This window comes from Emydura macquarii, unplaced genomic scaffold (assembly GCF_026122565.2).
Source record: "Emydura macquarii macquarii isolate MOO-44397 ecotype Brisbane River unplaced genomic scaffold, CSIRO-AGI_Emac_v2 contig_1253, whole genome shotgun sequence".
In the NCBI taxonomy this organism is placed as follows: Eukaryota; Metazoa; Chordata; order Testudines; family Chelidae; genus Emydura; species Emydura macquarii.
The window spans coordinates 94,469,932-94,495,127 of NW_027131390.1; the positions used below are offsets into that span (position 1 = coordinate 94,469,932).

General features: G+C 39.7%; 1 protein-coding gene across 1 annotated transcript in view; it reads left to right on the top strand.

Moving 5' to 3' along the window:
• Positions 1-25,179, top strand: part of DARS1 (aspartyl-tRNA synthetase 1) — a 56,678-nt gene extending 31,499 nt beyond the window's left edge. The window contains exons 8-16 of the mRNA XM_067549516.1: positions 13,971-14,082; positions 15,926-16,060; positions 17,055-17,202; positions 18,186-18,332; positions 19,771-19,813; positions 20,668-20,748; positions 21,443-21,554; positions 22,780-22,851; positions 24,533-25,179. Of these exons, the coding sequence (XP_067405617.1) occupies positions 13,971-14,082; positions 15,926-16,060; positions 17,055-17,202; positions 18,186-18,332; positions 19,771-19,813; positions 20,668-20,748; positions 21,443-21,554; positions 22,780-22,851; positions 24,533-24,624 (942 nt within the window). The 3' untranslated portion in view covers positions 24,625-25,179. The remainder of the gene's footprint in view (positions 1-13,970; positions 14,083-15,925; positions 16,061-17,054; positions 17,203-18,185; positions 18,333-19,770; positions 19,814-20,667; positions 20,749-21,442; positions 21,555-22,779; positions 22,852-24,532) is intronic.
• The last annotated feature ends 17 nt before the right edge of the window (positions 25,180-25,196 follow it).

Consider the following 25,196-nt stretch of genomic DNA (forward strand, 5'->3'; position numbering starts at 1 on the left):
GTAACTGTGACCTCACTTGTCTCTATCTTAGAGGCCTGTTAGGTTAGTAAGATTTTCCCAGTATCCTGAAAAACTTATCACCTTAGACAATTTTCTCGTCTTAACATCAATTAGATGCAACTGGTGACTTTCAGGAGGATGGACTCTCCTGCATCTTTTTCTACCTCAGGTGTTCTTGCTATTGTCAATTCCCCAAATGCCACAGAAACTCTTGGGCCCTCAGTTTCCATCTGACTGCTTCCCAAATTTCTCCTCTGTCTTTAACAGAAACCATGTTCTTCCCTTTCCCCTACTAGTTAAGAAGAACTGGTGGTGATGTAATGGGAGAGATCGTGTTATATGCGTATTAAGTGAATGTCTCAAGAGTGTAGCTCAGAAGAGTAGCTGAAATCTAGTAAGATTGTTTAACTTTTTAGTGAACTCTGATAGAAAGGTCAGAGGTTAAATTTTGAATACTTTTTCCCTCACAGACACCCCTTCCTGTAGTCAGCAACTTGACCCCAACTTCCAGTTGACTGAAGTTAGGCACTTTTTTGGCCTTCTTTCACCTAATGCTTGTACAGTTTCACTCTAACTCTGTTATCTTTCTGTTGCCTATGTGAGTACAAATACTTGCCTCTGTGTTCTGGAACAAATACATTTGGTCAGGCTCATGTCATTTCATAAGCTGACTTTCAGTGTTCTGCAGCTTCACTTCACAATAGAGGACACCAAATTTGGTTATGCATGAACCTGACCCTAAATTTTTGTTCCAAAACAGAGAGAGAGAGTCGAAGAAACAGACAAAAAAGTCAACAGAGTGAGGGAAACTATCAGTGTGTGTTTCTGTATGGGCATATGATTTTATGCAGGGGAATCCCATCATAGAGCAGGGAGACCAGTAGGCCTTGTCTGTACTAAGTATCTTGTCCTAAAATTTTTATCATTGCTTTCAATGGTTCCTTTGCTAGTAACAGTATTGGGAGCGCTAGTATAGACATGACTCCAGGCAGCCACGAGGTCTGTTCAAGAGGTCTGTTCATGTAGACGTGGTCTGAACTGGGTTTAGATGGCATGGTAATTAAAAAGCCAGGAGTCATCTGAAGCCCTTTCTACATTAGCTGTACCACGGTTGCTCTTATTGATGTATCTGAACCATTGATAGCAATGACAGGAAATGTTAGCAAAAGAATCCTAATGCAGAGACAATCATAACCCCTCCCCATGAGGTGTGGTGAGGCCAAGAATATAGCATTTAGTTCTGGTACCTCCTTATTAGAAAAATTTAAACAAACTGGGGAGAGTTCAGAGGTGAGCAACAAAAATCATTAGGTAACTGGAACCGTTGGTTTATTAGGAAAGACTGAAAGAACTAAATACATAAATCTTAGCTAGACAACAACTAAAAAGTCCTTATACCAGGTCTAAAACTCTGCTGACCATTTAACTACATTTTTTTTTAATTTTAGCTTGGCTTACCTCATTTTAAACACAATTTAACCAGCCAAGTGACTGGGACCAAATAACACTTCAACAGAGTGTAGAAACTATGTTCTGGGCTATAGAAATGTGATTTCCAAACTCATTATGGCCTCATCCACAATGGTATGATAAAACAAGTTAGCCTGAACTTATTCTGAATTGTGTTTAGAACCAGGATGGCAAACGAGGTTTTAACCCCAAAGTTGGCCAATGGGGAAGCGAGGCAGAAGTATATTATTTTGAAGAATACAAAATTCAAGGAGAGAGACATGGTATGATACAAGAGGCATAATTAGGAATAATGAGAGAGAACTACAGAAGAGAAATTTTAAGATAAATATTAAGAAAAGTATCCTGACAGTCAGATGATAGTGAGGAATAGTCTCCTAAAGGAAATGGCAATAAAACATTCCTGGATGCAATTGAAAATACACTGGGCAGTAGAAAACGTACAGAACAGTCTTACACTGGATAGATAGACTAAGATTGCCGTATAGACCTTTTACATTGTTTGATTGTTTGTTCTAAATTTATGGAATTTATGCTGTTTGCCAGAAGCTGGGAATGGACAACAGGATGGATCACTCGATGATTACCTGGTCTGTTCCTTCTCTCTGAAGTATCTGGCATTGGCCACTGTCGGAAGACAGGATACTGGGCTAGATGGACTATTTGTCTGACCCAGTACGGCTATTCTTATGTTCTTATGAAGTCTAGAGGTGAACATTTGGTTTTTAAGATTCTTTTAAAGAGTGGATGGGGATGAAACACTTGATATGTAAACAAAATAAATAGCAGTTCAGCCCAGGCTACTTAGGGAACAAGGGTATGAGTGTGCAGAAAACTACTTTGGAAGATTAAGTGACCATATCACCTAAGTAGAATTCTGCTAGGCTTTAATCTCAGATATGATCTAGTGATTATGAGAAAAATGGTACATCTGGGGGATATTTTGAGGCCCAGGACTCTTACCTGAGACATCAGAGAGTACAGATCTATCCTTGCCTTGACGACTGGCTCATCAAGGGCAGGTCGCAAGCTCAGGTCTAGTGCAGAATTGGGTCACCTGCCAACGTCTGGGTCTACTTGTAAATGAGCAAGTCAGCTCTATCTCTGATCCAGCAGATAGAATTTATATCCACCCAAGACTCCACCCAAGCCAAGGCCTTCCTTCCAGAGCCTCATTTCTGAGCCATGTTAGTTCTCTTCATGTGTATTCGAGCAAGACCACATGGACATGCCTCAGGCTGCTGGGGCATATGGCAGCCTGCTCTTACATGGTACGCCACGTGTCTTCACCTCAGACCTCTACAATCATGGCTGGCCTCATTATACATCCCAAACAGACACAGTTTGGACTCTATGGTCACAGTCTTACTACATGTCTGTTATCCCTGAACTGGTGGATGAACCTGCGCACAGTGGTGGAGGGCATGCCCTTCGAGGGGTTATTCCCCTCAGTGACACTGGTCTCCAATGCCTCAGACTTAGGCTGGGGAGTCCACATCAACAATCTCAACATACAAGGGACCTAGTTACAGGAGGACCGCAGCCCCCACATAAATGTCAGAGAGCACAAGGCAATACGTCTAGCTTGACAAGTGTTTCTTCCCTATGAAGCGGGCTAAGTGGTCCAGATTCTAATAGACAATACCACTGCAATGTTCTACATCAATAAGCAAGGTGGAACCTGTTCGTCAGCTCTGGGTTATGATGCTCCTCACTTGTGGGACTTCGCAGTATAAAACAACATTCATATCTTGGCTTCACATCTCCTAGGCAAGAGGAATGTGCTGACGGACCTTCTCAGCAGGTCATTTTCAGATCACTACAAGTGGTCACTCCACCCAGAGGTTGTTGGCATGATCTTCTGGAAGTGGGGGACTCTCCAAGTGGACCTTTTCTCACCCTGGCAGAACAAGAAGTGCCGCCGGTTCTGCTCAATCAGCAGTCTCAACAAGGGCTCCCTATCCGATGCCTTCTTTCTCCCGTGGGCAGGAACATTCATGTACACCTGATCCACATAGTCCTAATAAAGATCAAGCGTGACAAGGTGAATGTGATCCAAATATCTCCCATGTGGACACAACACTAGTTCAGCACACTACTGGAGCTGTAAACTGTATTCCCCACTGGAACTGCCACTGCCACTATGGCCAGACCTCCTTTCCCAAAACCACAGCCATCTTCTACAGCCAGGCCTAACATCCCTGCTCCTGACGGGTTGCAGCTGAGGTGGCTGAACGCTGATGAGCAGGCTTGCTCAACTCAAGTTCAGCAGGTCCTGATGGGCAGCAGAAAGCCCTCCACCAGAACAACATATATTACCAAGTGGAAGACATTCTCCTGTTGGGCTTTGAGGAAGAAAATCTCACCTTATTAGGCTTCAGTTCAGTCTTTATTAGACTACTTGTTGCATCTCAAACATCAAGGTCTAGCCCTCTCATCACTGAAGGTTCACCTGCGGCCATTTCAGCCTTTTGCCCTCTGGTCCACAGTAGATCAGGGTTTTTGTTTCCATGACATGACAGTCAGATTCCTTAAAGATCTGGAGAGGCTTCACTCTCCGGTCAGGGATCCTGTACCTCCGTGGAACCTGAACCTAGTTTTATCAAGACTTACGGGTCCCCCCTTCAAACCCTTGGCTACCTGCTCTCTACTGCTTCTTTCGTGGAAGACAGCCTTCCTGGTGGCAATTACCTTGGCACAAAGAGTCTCTGAGATCAGAGCACTCACTTTAGAACCACCATTTTTTATTTTATAAGAAAAAGGTCCAGCTGCAACCCCACCCAGCTTTCCTACCGAAGGTGGTATCACAGTTTCAAAATAACCAGGATATATTCCTCCCAGTGTTTTTCCCGAAATCACACAGATTAAATGAGGAATGTAGATGGCACACCCTGGAAGTTAGACAGACCTTGACCTTCTACATTGAAAGGACTAAAGTCTTCTGCAGGTCCACATAGCTCTTCGTTGCAGTGGCGGAAAGGATGAGAGGTCTGCTGTTTTCCTCCCAAAGGATCTTCTCATGGTTAACCTCTTTCATCAAGTTCTGTTCTGCGCAGGCAAAGGTGCTTCCACCAGCAATCGTTACAGCCCACTCTACCAGGGTACAAGCCTCATCGGTAGCCTTCCTGGCACAGTAGGCAATCCAAGCTTCTGAAGAGCCACTACCTGATCCTCGATCTATACGTTTGAGTCCCATTACGCGATCATCCAGCAGGTCTGGGACAACAGTATTTGGCAGAGAAATACTGTAGATGGCACACCCATGAACTCCGAGCCCACCTCCAGCGATACTGCTTGTCAGTCACGTAGCATGGAATTGACATGAGCAAACATTTGAAAAAATGGTTTTGTAACTGTTGTTCTTCGAGATGTGTTGTTCATGTTCATTCCATGACCTGCCCTCCATCCCCGCTGTTGAAGTTGATGGCAAGAAGGAACTGAGAGGGCGCAGGGGTGGTGGTGCCTCATTTTCCAGCATATGAGTGCACCAGAGCCAGCACTATGGTTACTGCTGAGGCAAAAATTTCCAGTAGCCATGTACGTGGACGCGCGCACACCCTTGCATGGAATGGACGTGAGCAACACATCTCGAAGAACAACAGTTACGACAGGTTAGTAACTGTTTTTTTCACACGTTACAGTGACGCATGCTTTAAACTAATAATCCTGAGCCTGCAGTAGGCACTGACTTTTCATTCATTATAGAATAAATAGAAAGAATGCTTACTCCTTTTGCACACCATTTAAAAAAATAAATAGGTGATTGGGCATAAATGCCTCATTTTCTTCGAGTGATGTCCCTGTGGATCATCTGTCGTCGTGTCCTTGATCGGAGATCTTTACAGCAGTACTTGTCCAGGCCACCCATGTACATCTCCCATCTCGCAGCGCCGTTGGCATGTCTTCTGGCATGCGCACAACTTGACCCCCTCAGTTCCTTCTCAACCATCCACCGTCCGAGACAGAGTGATAACAGCAATTAAGATTCTTCTTCAAGTGCTTGCTCATCTCCATTCCATTATAGGTGTGTGCACACCTCCATGCATGGTTACCGGAACGTTTTTCCCCTTAGCAGACTCCATAGAGCCAGCTTTGGTGCCCCATGGAGCCCTACGCCCCCTCAGTTCCTTCTTTCTGCCCCTGACAGTTGCTGGAACTGCCATTACTTGCATCTTCATTCCCTACTATTTGAACTCTTGTTGTTGTTTGTGTTAATTAGGTAGTTAGATTAAGTAACTGTTAATAGTGGTAGTTAGATACTTAGGATAGTCTCAGCTGGGACTTTGCCAAGACGGGTATGCTCTGGTCACTGGGTTTCAAACTGTGTGCCTCCTGCGGGAAGGCTTTCCCGCTCAGCGACCCCCATGACAGCTGCCTGAAGTGCTTGAGGAAGCCCATCGTAAGGAGAAACGCAAGATCTGCAAGACTTTCAAACCCAGGACTCAGAAGGACAGAGAAAGTCTGCGGCACTGAAAAAAAGTACGGTGCTGAGAGAGAACACGGCACCCACATTGGTACTGGGGCGTATTACAGCACCGACAACTGGCAAGGTGCTGATCACAGCACCAACAAACACCACAGAATTGACGGAAAGTGCGGCCTGACACTGGCACTATCCATGAAGAAAAGGTGCAAACAACATCACCTGACACAATCCATCCTGATTTCGTCCCCACGGTCACCTACAGAAGGGATCGCAGAATCACCGGTGCACTTCGCACATGATGAAGCATTCTCCCCAGTACGGTCTCAGGGCAGAAGACGACAAGGCAAAGGAAGCTCAATTTTCATCCAAGCACTCCTCCCACACCAGACCATCATTTGAGGCAACAAATATGCCCCTCACAGAGGACACAAACCATATCCATAATATGGTCCACCGTGGCTTGGTCCTCCTATGCTATACGTTATGCATCAAAAATTGCACTTCCTATGGATGAGGCACTAACGGAATCCCCCAATAACATATGGCAGACACCAGCTACCATTCCTCCTACTAATAAGAGAAGCTATGGGAAATACTATATCCCAGCCAAGGGGATGGAATTTCTATTCATCCATCCACCTCCAAATTTATTGGTTGTTGATGCTGCAAACCAAAGGGGCAAGCAGACAAATTATGAATCAACACCATATGATAAAGATTGGAAGAGGCTCGATCTACTAGGCAGAAAGGTTTACTCATCTTCCACTTTATTAATGAGGGTATTGAATTATGCAGCATTACTTTCAAATCATGACCAACATTTATGAAAAATTATCACAATTTATTAATGATATACAGGAAAACAAAAGAGATCAGTTCAAATCTTTGCTCAATGAAAGACAACTTGTAACCAGAAAATCACATCTTAGATGTTGCTGATACGATGGCCAGAACAACAGCCATGGCCATAGTTAGGCGTAGGGCTTCTTGACTCCCCTCGGCAGGCCTTCCTAGGGAACTACAAAAACAAATAGAAGACCTTCCATTTGATAAGACCAAGCTCTTCTTTGAAAGACAGATAGTCCTTCATTCAGTGAAAGATTCCAGGACAATGCTTAGAACCTTGGACTTATACACACCTAGAACAAGGAGGAAACAACACAGGTTTCAACTGTATGACCACAAATACCCCTTTCAGTCACAATACAGACAATACAAGCCACAGAAATGGAAGCAAAGAACACAGAGACGCAGACAGCCACAACAAACATTGTCAGCTTCTCAAACATCATCATCTAAACAGTTTTGAGAATTTGGTTGTGTGTCTGAGAAACCCCACTCAGCAAACAGTGCCAGCTCATCAATCAGAAATTTTGAATTTTCCCTCTCAACAATTCCACCTCAATTAGTCAGCAATCACAACAGACAAATGGGTCTTAGAAATCATCAAATCAGGATACACTATCCCATTCACATCCATCCCTCCCACCCACAACCCTTTCCCGTTCCTCTTCAGGAACCCATCTCACGTGCAAATACTGCACCAGGAAATAGATCATCTCCTACAACTAGGAGCAATAGAGCATGTACCATTGCATTACAGATGGAAGGGGTTCTATTCCCACTACTTTGTGGTACAGAAAAAGAATGGAGGATGGAGACCCATACTAGTTCTCAGGGCACTGAGGACAAATTCGTGAGGCAACAAAAATTCAAGATGGTCACGTTATCAGCCATAAAACTGGCACAGCAGAGAGGGGACTGGTTCTCAGCCCTCGATCTTCAGGACACTTACTTCCATATTACTATCCACCTTGAACACCGACGTTTCCTAAGATTTCTGGTCTCTGGCAACCATTACCAATACAAAGTACTACCATTTGGCCTATCTATGGCACCGAAGGTTTTCTCCAAAGTGCTCGCAGTTGTTGCGGCAAATCTAAGGAGACAGGGAATCACAATTTTCCCATACCTGGACGATTGTCTAATAAAGGCACCCAGTCAAACCCTAGCCAGGCAAGCTACTAGCCAAACCATAATACTGTTTCAAAAACTAGGACTCAGGATAAACAACAAAAAATCCACTTTAACCCAACACAGTGTTTGGAGTTCATAGGAGCAGACATGATCTCGAGAATAGCCAGGGTATCATTACCAATGCCCAGATTCAAGACTATTACAGACCTGATATTACTAGTAAGAAACAGTCCAACAGTAACAGCATGCATTGCTCTACAGCTCTTGGGACACATGGCAGCTATGACATTCATGATCCAGCATGCTTGACTACATATGTGATGCCTCCAACGGTGGTTTGCTTCAGTCTACAGACCAAACAGACACAGTCTAAGCAAAGTGTTAACATTACCAAACAAGGTAAAAGATTCCCTTCTATGGTGGACCCAAGAAAACAATATGATGATGGGAATCCAATTTTCACAGACTCCACCTACAATTATGATTACCACAGATGCGTCACTTCTAGGTTGGTGAGCGCTTCTGCACAACCATACAACACAGGAGAGATGGTCAAAAACTGAAACCAGTCTACACATAAACATCTTAGAGCTCCGGGCAGTGCGCAATGCCTGCTGTCACTTTCTACCATTCATAAGAGACAAATCGATAAAGATAATGACGGACAACATAGTGTGCATGTTTTATATCAACTGCCAGGGAGGAGCAAGATCCCACTCCCTCTGCAGCAAATCAATAAAGCTTTAGAACTGGTATATAAAGCACAACATCAACATATCAGCGACATACCTACCCGGGAACCAGAATACCATTGCAGACAATCTCAGCAGATACTTTGCATAGAATCACGAGTGGGAACTGAACAACGAAGTCCTGAAAGACATTTTTCATCAGTGGGGACATCCAATGTTCGATCTCTTTGCCACAAAACAAAACTGCAAGTGTCATCTTTTCTGTTTGAGGGCGGGACTGGGACCAGAATCGATGGACGACGCCTTCTTACTCAACTGGAACAAAGGCTTTCCCACCCATACTAATGATACCCAAGACCATCCACAGGATCAGGGCTGACAAGGCGATGGTGATAACAGTAACAGCAGCGTGGCACAGGCAGATGTGGTTTTCAGATCTCCTAAAAATGTCAACGTACAAACCAATTATGCTCCCTTTGAAGCACAATCTCCTTTCCCAGAATGACGGCTAGATTTATCACTCTGAAATACAGAAACTGTTAACAGCATGGTTTATAACTGGTTCTGCCCTGATGAGTTAGAATGCTCAGAACAAGTTAGACAGATACTATTAAATAGTAGAAAGCCATCAGTGAGAAAAACCTACCTGCAAAAATGGCACAGATTCGATCCATGGTGCAGAGAGAGAAAAATATTGGCGACATCCTCATCCATCCCTGCTATCCTCGAATATATCCTAGAACTAAAAAAATCAGGTTTATCAATTAGCTCCCTAAAGCTACACCTATCAGCAATTACTGTCTTCCATGACCAGATAAATGACACAACCATGTTCACTCACCCGATGGTAAAATGATTCCTGGCAGGACTGCAAAGGGTATTCCCAGTCATATGTGCCCCCACAACACCATGGGATCTAAATCTAATACTAAGGACCATTACCAGGACATCATTCGAACCCTTAGCAACATGTTCACTTCTCCACATGTTGATGAAAGTTTCCTTAATAGCCATCACATCAGCCTGGCATGTAGGGGTGATTAGTACACTCATGGCCTACCCACCCAACACAGTATTTCATAAAGATAAGATCACCCTTAGACAGCACCCAAAGTTCTTAACTAAAGTAGTGTCTGACTTCCACATTAACCACCTATTCATTTACCTACCTTTTATCCGAAACCGCATATTAATGCACAGGAAGCAGCACTCCATGCTCTGGATGTCAGATGGGCGATAGCATTTTACCGAGAGAGAACAAATGGACATCAACCTATGTTATGAACAGAAAAACTTACAGGCTCCCTCAGGAACTAGAGCTCATTCAACAAGAGCAATATCCTTTTCCATAGTGTTCCTGAATAATGTTCCAATCATTAACATCTGCAAGGCAGCGATATGGGCTTCAGCACATACTTTCACAAAACACTATGCAGTTGATCTGCTAGGGATGCTGCGCTAGATCTAACTGTACTTTCATCTGTACAAAACAACTAATACCGAAGTCTCTCCACCAAATACAGGGCACTGCTCTATGGTTATCTAAAGTGGAGCACCTACCTGGACATCACTTGAAGAAGAAGAGGAAAAGGTTACTCACCTAGTGCAGTAACTGATGTTCATCGAGAGTTATGTCCCTGTGGGTGCTCCATTACCCACCCTCCTCCCCTCTACTTCGGAATTCCAGTATGGGACTCTACAGTAGAGAAGGAACTGAGGGGGGTCGGGTCGTGCATACATCAGAAGACGTGCCAACAGTGCTGCGAGATGGGAGCTGCACATGCACAGCCCAGATGAGTACTGCTGTACAGATCTCCAGTCAAGGACACGACAACACCTAAAGTGGAGCACCCACAGGGGGACACATCTCGAAGAACGTCAGTTATTGCTCTAGGTGAGTAACCTTTTCTTCAGCAATTCTTGTGAGATTATCTACCATCTAAAAAATGAGCTCCATTAAACTTTTAATATGCTGTTGAGAGACTGAAGATATTTTAATGTCCAAAATATAGTAGTGAACATGAAATTAATATCTCTGTCTTGTAAAGAGGTTTACAAACAACTAATTAATCCTCTCTTCCCTGCATCCATTTGAATTCATTAATCCTAATTTTTATAGATGTGGAAACAGAGGAAGATAGGTCGTGATTTGCTGTGGTACCAGAATAAGTCCACATCAGAGACAGGATTAGAACTCATAGTTCTGGCTCTGCACACCTGAGCTTGAATTGCAGTTCTCTTACAGCTCAGTCCTGCAAGATGCTAAGTGCCTTCAATTGTATTGGAACATTTTTTTTCTGTCTAGGTATTTTGTATGGCTACAATCACTCAATTGTAGACAGAATACCTTTTGATTGAAATGTGCTCACTATATATTTACATATCTTTAAAATGCATCTTAATTTTAATTCTACTCTATATTGTTTAAATGACCAAAAACATAGTAGTATAGAGCTGAAAATGGGATCAAGAAACCATAGGATTCAAATTGTTAGTAGTATTTCTTCCCATTGTTTGTGACAGGGGATGAATTGGCATATGACACCAAATCAGAAGACTTACTTGAAACATTAATACTGCAATGGGTAAGTGGCATGTGTTCATTTCAATTTCCGTTTAATTCTATGAAGCAATCTTCACAGACTACGGAATGGACTCAGACAATGTAATTTGCCAGTATATCAGTGGAAGGTTTTGTACTGTAGGAAAAATAATTGCAGCAGTGTAACTTTTTTAAAGGCAAAAGTGAAAATAATTCATAGTAAGAGCTTGGTGCTGTCTTTAATTTGCTCTTTTGTACTTAGGTATTGTGGCACATGTGGTAATAGCATTACACACCACTGTGAAACCCCACAGTACTAGATACATCAGCAGAGATAATTAAGGATAGGGTGACAGCTTGAATTCCTTTCTTTAGTCAGTTCAGTTTAGATTTTGGTTGTCCTAAGTCTTATTTTATTGCAGTGAAAATGTTTAAATTATAGAAGTGTTGCTTCATATTGACAGGGAATAATCTTCCACATCTTCAGCTCAGGTCTGGCAGGCTCAGGAAACTGGTAATAAGATACAGAACTTTTCACTTCTAGGTCAGTAGTTTAAATTCATCTCACATTGATAGTGATGGCTCTTTAGCAACCTGTGTGAAAGAGTTGGTGGCCTGTCTAATTCCTGCTGAAGAGATTTCCACATCCCAGTGGACTTCAAATAGGTACCTTTGTTGGCAGTCTCCACAGAGAAGCCAATGATTGAATGAGCATTAAAAATCAACTACCTTCTCACCTTTGGAGGTGGTCCTGTCAGGTCAGCATTGAGGCACTTTGGAGAGGGTTGCAATGTCACTGCTTATGCTGTAACCATTACATAATTAAATAAAAGGATCAGGTCTCCAGGCCTGTCAATCTGACAATTTTCACAAATACTAAGCTTTTTAAAAAAGATAATTTATTACTATATGTGGGGATAAGAAGCCATGGTCTTCGCTTTGCAGTCTTGCTAAACAATTGAAAGAGGAATTATTAGGAAAACTACTTATAAAAGAGAATGGTTAATCTCAGCTGGCTTTGTTACTGTGCAGTGTTAGGCTGCAGAACAAATGATTGCTTTCAGATTGGGAAGGAAGAGGTATAGCAAAATCCCATTTCTTAATCTTTATTTTTCATGATTTTGTAGCCCAGGAGTTCTCTCTCTCATAGAATTGGTGGTAGTCCATCAAACAAATTATCATAAAACATTATCACTCTGCCACCTAAAAGGAATACTCTAGGTACTTGCCTCTGTGAGCATTTTGATAGTGGCATATATCTTCTTCCTAATCAGATGCAAAGCATTGACAAACACATTAGGTCCAAAATTTAATGGCTTGGATTGTCATTATGTGGTGGACAATGTCTTCCAACTTCTCAGTAGCAGATTGCAAAATAAGAAGATATCCCCCTGGTCTGGATGCAGCATTCTACACTGCCATGCCCAATTTGTTGTTTTGGCATCTGTGTGGGGGCTGTCTCTTGGAATGAGTATATTTTGGAAAATGAGTGGGGTGGGGGATGTGAAAAAAGGTAAAAGGGACTTAATCTTAACTGTTCAAAAACTTAGTTTCCGCATTCTGAGAGTATTGGGAGCACAGTTGTGGTTAAGCCATCAGTAAGTGAAAACTCCAGCAATGAAGAGCGTCTCACCCACTCATATACCAAAATATGTAATCAGACTGATAAAATGCCAATGAATACTAAATTATTTTATAGCTTTCTGTTTTGCTTTCTCAGTTGCCTGAAATTTTCATCTTCCAATGGAGATGAGCCTAGGTTTGTTTCAAAGCATTCAGTAATGCTGTCTGTTTAAAGTCGGATGATTATGTGATTTGTTTTGATTGGTTTATGGGCATATGTGGTTTGGTGGCATGTCATGTGAAAAACCACAAGTCTCTCCTCACTCCAACTGAAAAGCCAAATGCACTGCTGAAAGAAGAAGTAAACAATGCTATGACGCAAATCATATTTTTTTAAAAAAGTTTTCAGTTGCTTGCAAGAACTATCTGATGTAGTTACATGCAGCTGTAGAACACTAACTGTTAGATTTCACACTCTACAAGCATGAAATCAGATGTGGGTTCAGTGTTGACGTATTAAAGTATTTTTCAGCATTGCCTTACTTTTTTCACACCAAAGCTCCAAAAATGCGTTAAAGAAATATTTAGTGCACTTAAATGTGTAAGTGGGTTAATTGTTGCACACACACAAAAGCAATATTCTTATAATAGCTTTTTTCAAGTTTTCACTTATAAAGGTGATTCACATTTTACAGCAAACATGGGACAGACGGAACAAAAAGCCGTTTACTTGACCAGTTTTTGTGGGAAATCTTAAATGCCTTTGTCTCATTTTGGGGGTTTATGTTTACAGGTACATCTTACATCACCTCCAACGGCCCTGTATTTCAGTGGTCTATTTAAAAGGACTGAACAAATCTTTCTCCCTTATGTGTTTTACCAAGGTCATTGTTTTTATCTTGTATTCATTTAAAGCTAATTCATTATATATTTCTGCATCTGTTTGGGTTCAGTGCAAAGAAAGCGTTCTAATAGCTTTTACAGCATTATCGTACTCTAAATCTCGTCTTGGAGAAGCATGTATCTCACAACTCAGTGATTCTTTAAGAGGGTGTAAAATGCATACTGGTACCTTCTTATAACTGAATGCACTGTAAATTAAAGTAAAAGGGTGTCACTTGTTACCTTTTCTGGCTAATCAGTAATTCTCAGTTCAGATTTCTCTCTTTTTGGGCACTTGGGAATATGGAATAAGCATTCCTAAGAGAATAACTTAAACATTCCCATGGTCATACAAAAGTAATAAAGTCCAGCAAGTAAAACTACATCAGGTTTCATTATTTTATTTCCTTTCTTATAGACCTCTACTAGTCAAGCAGTCTTCCATCTTCAGTCTGGTATCTGTCAGCTCTTTCGAGAAACTCTCATTCACAAGGGGTTTGTGGAAATTCAGACTCCCAAAATTATCTCAGGTACCGTACGGTTTATTTAACTACAGATCTGAGGAATGGTATTTGCTTAGCACAGCGATACTGGATTGATATTTGTGGGGGGCTGAAAAATTATGATTTTTTTTAATTTAACAAGCAATAAATTGTTACTATCTTTTAGGTTTAATGTAGCAAATGTTTAATATAGTATCTTCTGGAAAGGAGAAACTGTGTTCTGTTGTTCTCCTGTCCTTAGATGTTAATAGTTGGCTTGTTGCTTGCACCTTTTCGTGTTCGTTAGTACTCCTGACAACAAAGGATTATTCAGACCTGGCTTGCTGTCTCTCCTGGGCATGTAAAGATCCCGTTAAGTTAAACAAAAATTGCTCTTGGACCTGAACACTTTTGAATATTAGGTACCACCAATCTAAAATCTGATACACCTGGTTACATAAACAAGAGGAGATTTATATACAGTTAGATTAAATGCAGCTTCCCCAGGAGAAGAGCCTTATCACACTTGGTACTGTACACAAGATCATTCCATGGTAGAAAATATTGCAAACTGTCACAACTGTAGAGAGCAAAATAAAGTTATTTGAAGCTGCTAGCATAGCTTTGCATGGAAGCATGGCATAAAGCTAACGCACATGACTAGGAGTTGGGAAATGTAGATTCTGTTCCTGGTTCTGCCACTGATTTGCTATTTGACTTTGAGCAAGTTGTTTAATACCTCAGTGCCTCACTTCTCCCATCTATAAATTGGAGCTGGTATGTACCTGACAAAGGTATTGTGAGGCATCAGTAATGTTGGTAAGGTGTACAGTGATTCTCTGATGGAAGGTGCTTTATCGGGGCAAAGTATTAGTAGTGGTGTTCACATCTTTCTTAGAAGTGAATTTTGTAACTCTCCTATTTTATGAAGCCAGTTGTCAGCTGAGACCATAACAGCAACCTTTTATAATCCAAAGTCTCACTGAAACCATTCACCTCCTTCACTTCAGCTGTCTCTGTTTTATAAAAAAATGAAATGATGGTGTAGTACAAATGGCTCTCAAGGTTTCTTTGCATACAGGTGTGCCATTTTCTGTGTTATGTACCAATAGTGCAAACATCCTATTTGTTTCAGTAAGGTTATGTTTATGCAAAACTATTAAGAAAAGTAGGTACAGTCTATGCTATTTTTCATATTTAAATATCCTAGCTGTCTCAGTCTTCAAGATTTCAAAAGTTGTGGGGCCATGCTCAGAAATAATTGTTACTGTAATTAAGCCATTTCTATGGAGAATGTGCAAAAATAGTGGCTGAAAATCAGAGATCTTTGAGGGGGTTGTGTTGTAACTCAAATTTTTGTGCATGAGAGTTTGAGGAGAGACAGTATGGGTAAGAGAGATGCTCATCTTAGTGGAAGAGACGATAATCTTTCAGCATTTACATAGTGCTCTCCCACTTTCAAAGCTCTTTAAGAACATTAGCTAATGATTCCTCACAACACCCTTTGTTAGCTAGGTAGGTAAGTATCATTCTGATATTGCAGATAGAGAAACAGAAGAGTGAAGTGGCTCACCCGAGGGCACAGAAGGGAGTCATTTTCATCTGTGGGATTAGAATGCAAGAGTTCTTGGCTCCTAGGATTTTCCATACTCTCGTTCTCTCTGTGTCTCAATAACTTTTTATGCCCAGTATGTTACATCCCTAAACTGACTAAGTGATTTAGACGCACAATTCCCATTCAAATTAATGACTGCTCCAAATATATGCCCCAAATTGGTTTTGAAAAATCTCATCCTAAACTTTACATACAAAACCAAATATACTTGAATTGATCAACCTCAGATTTCTTTTAAGTTTATATTTTAATTGCTGTAAACATTTGCTTTTTCAGCGGCCAGTGAAGGAGGAGCCAATGTGTTTACTGTATCTTACTTCAAAAGTAGTGCCTACCTGGCTCAGTCCCCACAACTGTACAAACAAATGTGTATTTGTGCTGACTTTGAAAAGGTTTTCTGTATTGGACCGGGTAAGAATAACTTTGTTTTGTATGAGTTTTTCATGCTGCAGTGATGGCTTAGAACAGGCCTGTGATAAATGGGATGATGTGCACACACTGAAAGTTTGAATCCTTTCACTTCTGCTCTGCATACCGAACAAAAGTTTCAAGGAAAGGCGACTAATCAGACTGACATAATGACAATGTTTAAGCGGTTAGCTGGTGGAACAAAAATACAATGCTGAAGTCAGAAGCATTGATAGAGAGCACTGGTGTTCTCTAGCAGATGTTGCCATGTAATACTCCAGGCCCTGAGGTGAAGAAAAAGGATGACTGGAGTGGAAGTTAATAATTCCAGTGATGAGCTAAAATAAGCTAGCAAAGCTCTTCTACTAACTCTGTGATGCCATAATCAGGTGATTCTTGATGAACATGCTTCACTTGTCCAATACCAAGCAGTTAAAAATATGCATACAGTTTTGTACATGCTTTAAATTTATTTTAGTTCCTAAAATGTGTCCATCCTGTGTTGTGTGTGTACAAACAACTTCATTTAAACAACACCCCCAACATAAATTGGATTGAGAGCAAAGAACCATAGGCCTTAATTTCCAACCTTCTGCTCCTCCGAAGCTTTGAAAAAAAACAGAGATAGCGTCTGCTGAGCACTAACACGTATCTCTTTCAGAACTGTAAAACTGGTCCTTTTAAAGATGGTAACTAGTGATTTATTTCTAAATTGGCAGAACAACTTCTAAAGTAAGAGAACTAAAGATTTCTAAAGGTACCAAATGTTGTAGGTCTTGCTCATTAGCAAAAATGATGCTCTGGGGACAGCCCCTCTACAAAAAGAGTTGTGTGTGGTTTTAGGTAAGAGGAATTGTCGTGCTTACACATGGCAATGCATGATTAATGCAAGACATAACATGATTGATTGAGTTATTTTTTGTAAGTCAGATACTGTTGTACTCATTTCCCTTAAGAAACAAGGCCAATTTAGAATTTGTACTCTTTAATTTTACAGTGTTTCGAGCTGAGGACTCCAATACACACAGACATCTAACTGAGTTTGTTGGTCTGGATATTGAAATGGCTTTTAATTACCACTATCATGAAGTGGTAGATGAGATTGCGGACACTTTAGTACAGATATTCAAGGGACTTCAAGAAAGGTAAATAGAGCATTTTTAATTCCTTGGACAGCATCATTTGCTTGAGATCCCTAGGGTCCTAGTAGGAAAGCAGTGGGCGCTCCATCCTCAGTTTGTCAAAATTGCTAGGGACCTGATTTAAAGAGAGCTTCAGAATTAAAGCTCCTTACTCTGTGCTTGACTCTCCCTGTGTGTCTTAGATTTTGGAATTTAATGAAGAATCAGGACATTAAATGATCTTTTTCCACCCAAGGTTGTAATTCCAAGGGAATATCAAATTGCATTAAGAAAACTCACTGTTCTTCTGTTGGAAAGACCTCAAAGCAGAAATGATCTGTCTTCAAGTTTAAATGTCCTTACTTTTGTGCACATACAAACTCTTTGTCCTTATTTTGATATTGATCTATATATTTGCTCTTACAGAAATGTTTATAAAATCCTATTTATTGTAGTAGTCAGCATATCTGCCACAAAAGCCAAGAACAGTATTTTCCATTTTTTGCCACATACTTCACATGACAAATCTAGTTCAGCAAGTTCTGGGAGGAAATCTAACATCCGTTTACAAATTATGCAGTATCTTGCTGCCAGAAACACAGATCTTATTACCTGACTAAAAGGAAATCTGTGTTTTATAATGTTTGATGTATGTAATATTTAATTTCAAAGGAGTAGAGCTAGTACAGAGGGGTTTTTTTTTTTAAGGGCAATGATTATGTTGAAATAATCTGGTCAGTCAATTCTTCTTGAAAAAGGAATGAAGTAGCAAGAGTAGTGTTAAAATATTTAACTTTTGTAATATTTAAATGGATTGCATTATCTTGGATGACATTCAGTTTTTTGATTACATAGAACTCTCCCAGAAACAGCTTCAAAATAGTTTTTGTGTGTCGCAAGAGTGACCTCAAGTGGCAAAAATATGCACTGCAGTTGTAAACTTATTGCTTGCCTGTATAGAAAATCTCTCTCTCCTCTACCCCCACCCTGCCCCCTAATGTGTGCAGGTTTCAAACTGAAATTCTGACAGTGAACAAACAGTTTCCATGTGAACCATTCAAGTTTTTGGAGCCAACTTTGAGGTTGGAGTACAGTGAAGCTCTGGCTATGCTCAGGGAAGCTGGAGTAGAGATGGGGGATGAAGACGATCTAAGGTACATACATATTGTTGGAATGTAGCACAATCATGTGAAAATAATCTAGCACCCACTGTTGTTAAGGTGTTGATTTTGCATTGTGTGACCAAAGAGCATCAAAACACATCACATGTTTTCAAATGAAGAGTAAACTAGACCAGTGGTTCTCAACCAGGGGTACATGTACCCCTGGGGGTACGCAGAGGTCTTCCAGGGAGTACATCAACTCATCTAGATATTTGCCTAGTTTTACAACAGGCTACATTAAAAAGTACTGTCGCAGTCACTGCAAACTAAAATTTGTTTATACTGCTCTATGTACTATACACTGCAATGTAAGTATAATATTTATATTCAAATTTATTTATTTTATAATTATGTGGTAAAAATGAGGAAGTAAACAATTTTTCAGTAATAGTGTGCTGTGACACTTTTGTGTTTGTCTGATTTTGTAATCAAGTAGTTTTTAAGTGAAGTGAAACTTGGGGATACACAAGACAAATCAAACTCTTGAAAGGGGTACAATAGTTTGGAAAGGTTGAGAACCACTAAACGAGACCATATTTTGTTGAAAAATTAAAATGGATGGATATTAAAATAGTTCCTTTCTTTCACTGTAAATTTTATATCTTAGTAAGCCCTGGGACCCAACACAAAATAAACTAGAAGTACAAAGAGGATGGAACTCCTTTCAAGAATAAAACATTTGTCTGCCTAGCAGTGGCAGGACTTTACCTGAGCTGCTAAATCTGTGTGAGCATGATTTAGTTAAAAAAAAACTCTCCTACCATGGAAACTGGCTTCACATTTTTTCCTGTTTAACATTGGTCCTGATCTAGTTCCCATTGATATCAGTGGAAGTTGGATCAAGGCCCTGTGTGTTCAAACAACTTCCGAGTACGTTTACCACATCAAAACATTTCTGTTCTTTCGCATATATACAATACCATTGGTGTGTGTATCTCTCTGCAATAAAAATAACAGGTCTCTGCCCCAAAGAGGTTGCAGTCTAAAGGCACAATATTGCAAATGCTTATTACTGTATCCAGATGGTAACATTTTACATGTGTTTTACACAAATGTAAATGATTGCACAAGGTGCAAGACAGTGAGGAATCAGGCCTATAGCTTTTCACTAATCAAAATAGTGTGAGAGGAACTGACAAGGTAATAGCAAGCACATCTGTAGATATCAGTTAATTCAGGGGGTTTATATTCCTGCAAAGTGGAAGGTTTTAGAACACAACCACAATTCATTTAAGAACACAAAGAAATGTGATGAATATTTTAAAAATTATGAATTGTAGGATCTAAAAATATTCAGGAACTCTTAGTATATTTTCCAAAGTGGTGTGTGTGGAAACCCATCAGATATAAATCTGTTTAGTTCTTTGAGATGTATGCTTGGTAAAGGTCTAAGTTGCTTTATTCTGATGGTGAGAATATTTGTTTTCAGCACACCTAACGAAAAGCTCTTGGGTCGTCTGGTGAAGGAGAAGGTAACTGTTACTTTAGAATAAATTACTCTTTTTATTAAAACTGAAGTTTGATCTCTATTACAGGCTGTTCCCAGAATAGGCCAAAATAATTTGGGCAGCTTTCTGTGATTGGCATAAGACTTTCTCAATTATTGTTTTAGATGTATAATTTTTTTTATTGTTGCTCACCAATCTATTGACAGTTTTTCTTTCACATTTATAATTGTTCTTAAAAGCAAGCCCTAAAGTAAATATTTGAATTTCTTTTTATTGGTTTGTTTAATATTTCTTTTTTACCATCTCACTAGATTGTAAATTCCAAAAACATAAGGCTTTAAAAAACTGCTCTTTCCGGAAAAGATTTTTAGTTACTCTAACTAAAACACAATGTGAGTTTCTCCTGGTAGTTCTGCAGCAACTACTTCACTAACAAACATCATTCTGAATATATTTACCCAGGTGCACTAAGAACATAAATAAAACATAGCCATTTAGTCTGGCTTCCATTAGGAATGATGGGTGAAGAGAAAATCCGTGATTGGCAAATTAAATAAAAACGCATTTATTAGGACAAGGAATTTTATTTTCAAGAATGTTAGAGCTCATAACAAATGCTGTGTCCAGAAAGCTAGTAAAGATAGTATAGTAGTGCCCTTTTTAACTATTGATTTTCAAGCTAAGAGATGGTGAAATAAATTGACCAACTGCTTCCCCTTAAATTGTGAAAAAGTTAATAAAAAGATGAGGTTGTAAATTATAACAGACCTTTTGTTTAGATTTCAAAGAATCATTGGTTGTGGCTTCCTCCATGTAACCCTCATCTCACCCAACTTGATCTAATATTAACTTTATTAAAATTTCTGGTATTCTTACAGTACGATACAGACTTCTATATTCTTGACAAATATCCTCTGGCTGTGAGGCCTTTCTATACAATGCCAGACCCAGGAAATCCTGTAAGTAAAGTTTTGTAATGTTGTCAGTGTAAAAAAGCAAAGTTTTAGTCTTGCTATGAAAAGCTAATTTGACAAAGCATAGCTGAGTTAAAAACTTTCTTATGTGATCTGCAGTTCCAATGGGACTTACGTTATGCATGTTGTTATTAAGGGTATACCAATATCTGATAGTTAAAATCTCCAGAAAGAAAAACAGAGCTAGTTAATGTCAGAACCCTATTGGAGAAAACTTCCCAGCAAAAGCCTGGTCTGTCAAATTACTGCTGTTTCTGTAGTCACTAGAGCACGGAGAGCAAGACGACTATTACAGGGGAATAAAAGCTGTAGCAGAAGCTATGCGTTCTTCAGTTTTTTTATGGAGTCTCCATATTGTTCCCAGAATTGACTCTGCATTTTTACATTTACATTTGCTGAAACCCCAAATACATGCGTAGTGATTCTGCAAAGAGGGAGGTGGTAAAATTCAGGTTCATAAATCAGTTTGTCTGAATATGATGACAGGAAGCAGAGCTGAGTTTACTGATGCTGCTGCAGCCCAGAGTACTTCACACTGTCACCTAGCTGCATCAGGTATCATAGGTGAGGATACTGAAAAGCGCATTTTGGCTGGCTGCAGGCTGAGCAGCTGTCTGTGGGAAATACACCCATCTGTCCAACTTCAGTCACTAATGAAATGCAAACTTTTCCTTTTCAGAAAATCTCTAACTCCTATGATATGTTCATGAGAGGGGAAGAGATTTTATCTGGGGCTCAGAGAATTCACGATCCTCAGCTCCTGACAGAAAGAGCCCAGCATCATGCCATTGGTAATAAAATGTTTTAAAGCTAAAATTTGAAAAATTGTGAGATAGAATTTGTTTTTCCATATGACTTCCACAATCTGTGCAAAGCATTGGTAATGAGGGAGAGAACAGTTCAAAATTGAAGCATGAAATGAAACCTTTTTTTCCTGTCTATTTCTGTCTTTAGTTTCAGGCATGACAGGCATACTCCTTGTCTGAATCATTTTTATCAAGAGTTCTGAATATTTTTCTATACCTTTAAAGGAAGATTTTGGGACAGAATTTGATACCATAATGTGGGGCAATATTGCAACAGTAATACTGGCACTTGCATAACATTAACTCATTTCTTTCCATTTTAACCATTATGGTGTTAATCCTTAAGAAAAATCTGGAAACTATTTTCTAAGGGCTCTAGAGAGTACAGGAAGTAGGAAGGCTTTCTGCAGCGACAGACAGGGGACTCTTGCCTGAAGCAAGTTCCACCTGGCATGGTTCCCTACAGCTGTAAATCTAGCTGGTTTCTGGTATACCGCTTCTAGTGCAACCCCATACTGCTGCTGGTACCTAACTTGACTCTTGAGCTGTGAACCAGTAAGAGGGGAAGTAGTTTATGTAGGGAACATCCATCAGTGGAGTGGGGAGGGAATCAGCATGAATACCGCCTGGATAATAGAAGGAAACAGAAGGAAAGTGAGTGGAGAGCAGGAGTGAGGAGACTGTTGAGTAGGGTACTTTGTGTGAAGGGAAGCAAGTAGGATAGCAGTGGATTCGTCTTGGACATAAGGAGCAGCAACTGGCAGGGGGCTTGTGCTGGTGGCAGTGAGGAGATGCAGAGGCTGAAGAGAGTACGCAGATCTTCATCTTCTCAGTACAGTGTACCAGCATGCATGTTCCACTATATTTCTCAGCTCTGTAAAGGTTAAGATCATTATGATGTACAGTAGAGGCCTAGCTGCTGTACCATTATAGAAGGCGTTCCCCAAGTAATCAGATCAGGGGACTTCATGGAGTTTCATTGGTTATAAATTAAAGAGAATAAAAGTCATAGGTTCTAGATAGTGCTTCATTATTTGCATCTGTTTGATGGCTACAGACCCACATCTGGTTTCATAACTTCATTGCCCAGTTTTGTTTTGTAAAATCATTATGGACACACCTAATCATTTAGTCTTTTGGGCTTCTTTGAGTATGTTACTAAGCTGAGACCTTAGCTCTGCATGAAATTTAAAATTCTTTTCTTTTGTAGACTTGGAGAAAATAAAGGCTTACATTGATTCCTTCCGTTTTGGCGCACCTCCCCATGCAGGTGGTGGGATAGGTAAAGTATCTCCCTTAAGTTTATTTTTGCTAGGTTCCAGCCTATGTTTAACTTCAGATGATCATTCTCAAGTAACTTTTATATATGATTACAGTAATCAATCAAGGGTTCAGAGTAAAATTCAAAAAGCTAACCTGGATGTGTGGCGTGGCCTTGTTGAGCAATATTGTTAGCTCATCAAGAAGCTAAATTGTAAGCATTAGGTATTTCATAAAATGGAAAATATTAAGGGAACAATCTGACAAGGTTCTAAGACACATGTGCATAAGAATAACTCCCTACTTGTTTGTCACATTGATCATTCTGATTCCCAATAGAGGGGAAGAGAATTTTTAATAAAAAAAATAAAATATGCTACTTCGTATGCATTTATTATAACTGACTTAAAGTGAATAATAATAGTAGAAGCTCTAGGCCCCTCATTGCTTTTGATGAAACAATTCTGAAGTCAGGAGAAACCAGTGATTGCTTTTATTTTATTCATGGTGAAGTTACTCAGCTGAATCTCGTTGATCAGCTTTGGCTGCAGCTACTTGTTCAGCAAAGATATTGAGGTTTAGGGGCTTCCTATGTATGAGCGTTTTAAATATTAAAGTGAACAAAAAGTGTATAGCATTAAATTTAAAGATGCATTTTAACCCATAGCAATTTGTAATTGCACACATTGTTCTCAGCAGCAAAATTTAACCTATTCATGCATTTTGAAATAGAGTTCTTTGTGTGTCCTAAACACAGTAAGTGTCCCCAAACCAATGCTATTTTTGGGTCTATCTTTGCATGTGTGTCTTTTTATCTTTGTAAAATGAATTTAGAAAATTTGAAACAAATGTTCAGAACAATTTCGAAATCAGATCTTTTGCTCAGTAATTAGATTTATAAGAAATTGTAAACAAAGCATTGTGGGGAGAGAGGACTTTATGTAAGATTCAAGTGTCATTGAGCTGGAAAGGCAGGTGAACAGTGAAATGGCGACATTTGCAGATGACCCAGTTATTAGTTTGGTCACAACTAGAGAAGACTGTGAGGAACTTCAGAGGGACCTAACAAAGCTAGGTGAATGGGGAACATGATGGTAGATGAATACACATTACTTCACATTAGAAGGAATCATAATTTCAGCCAGCAGTATGTATGAGTTCTAAATTACCTGTAATCACTAAGAAACTAGGAAGAAACTTCCCCTAAGCGCAGGTTATTCCATAATTGTCTACTAGAGCTTCTGACACTTTACCCTGAAATATTTGATTCTAGACGCTGTCAGAGACTGCTCTGATCTGTACTGGCAGCTCCTGTGTTCTTAAGACAGCACTTCTAGCTCTGATTCTTTCTCTCTTCTCCATCTTTATTATTATTATTATTATTTTTGTTTGTTATTATTATAGCACCTAAAGGACCCCAATGAAATTGGAGCCCCATTTTGCCCTTTAGTACCCCCTTCTTAGTGTGCATAACCCAATCCAGGCACACACTAATTTTATGAGGTAGAATAACACATGGCAGAATATGTGTGGTGTGAAACTTGCATTTTTTTCTGGTGCTAGTTCCATTTTGTAGTCAGTTATACTGATGCCTCACAACACTTGTGTGCACTGTATAAGGCTTGCTAGAATTGTTAACTGTGCGTTCATGTTGTCAAGTGTTAGAAAATAATGACTGATTTGACTGAATTTAATTTTTGCAGGGTTGGAGAGAGTAACTATGCTCTACCTGGGACTAAACAATGTTCGTCAGACCTCTATGTTCCCTCGGGATCCAAAGCGGCTAACGCCTTAAGATGTCTGTCTGAAAGTTTTCTCCAGTCCCCTGCTATTGATCAGCCTGTACCCTGCATACTTGTAATATGCAATAGAATAGGGAAGTCAAATCTATTGAAGTGCCATAACAACAGTATTTTGAATCCTCCACTTTATTTATTTAAAGGGAAGTACTTTTAAAAATCTGGACTCTTTGCAATAAGAGATGTATGCACATTTTTTATTTAATGTCATACTTACATTGAGTTAATGTTATACTAATGCATTAGACCTTAACAAAGTTTCAAACACTTCAGTTTTAATAAACTGTATGGTTGTGCAATAAAGATTACAAAAATGTGCATTTTTAACTTACAGCAACAAGATTGTATATCTTGAAGTACAATTTTTGATCGAAGCTTAAACAATAACGTTAAACATTGGTAACCCGAAAAGAAAAGAGTAGCAAGTTGCTAACTAATTTACATGGTAAACTAAGTATCAGGGAAAGCAGGTGAAAAATTGAATGTTCTGAATAAAAGTGTTCATACTAAATTGTAAAAATAGATTGCAATAAAATTCTAAAAGTAAATTATGTACAGTATTCTGTCT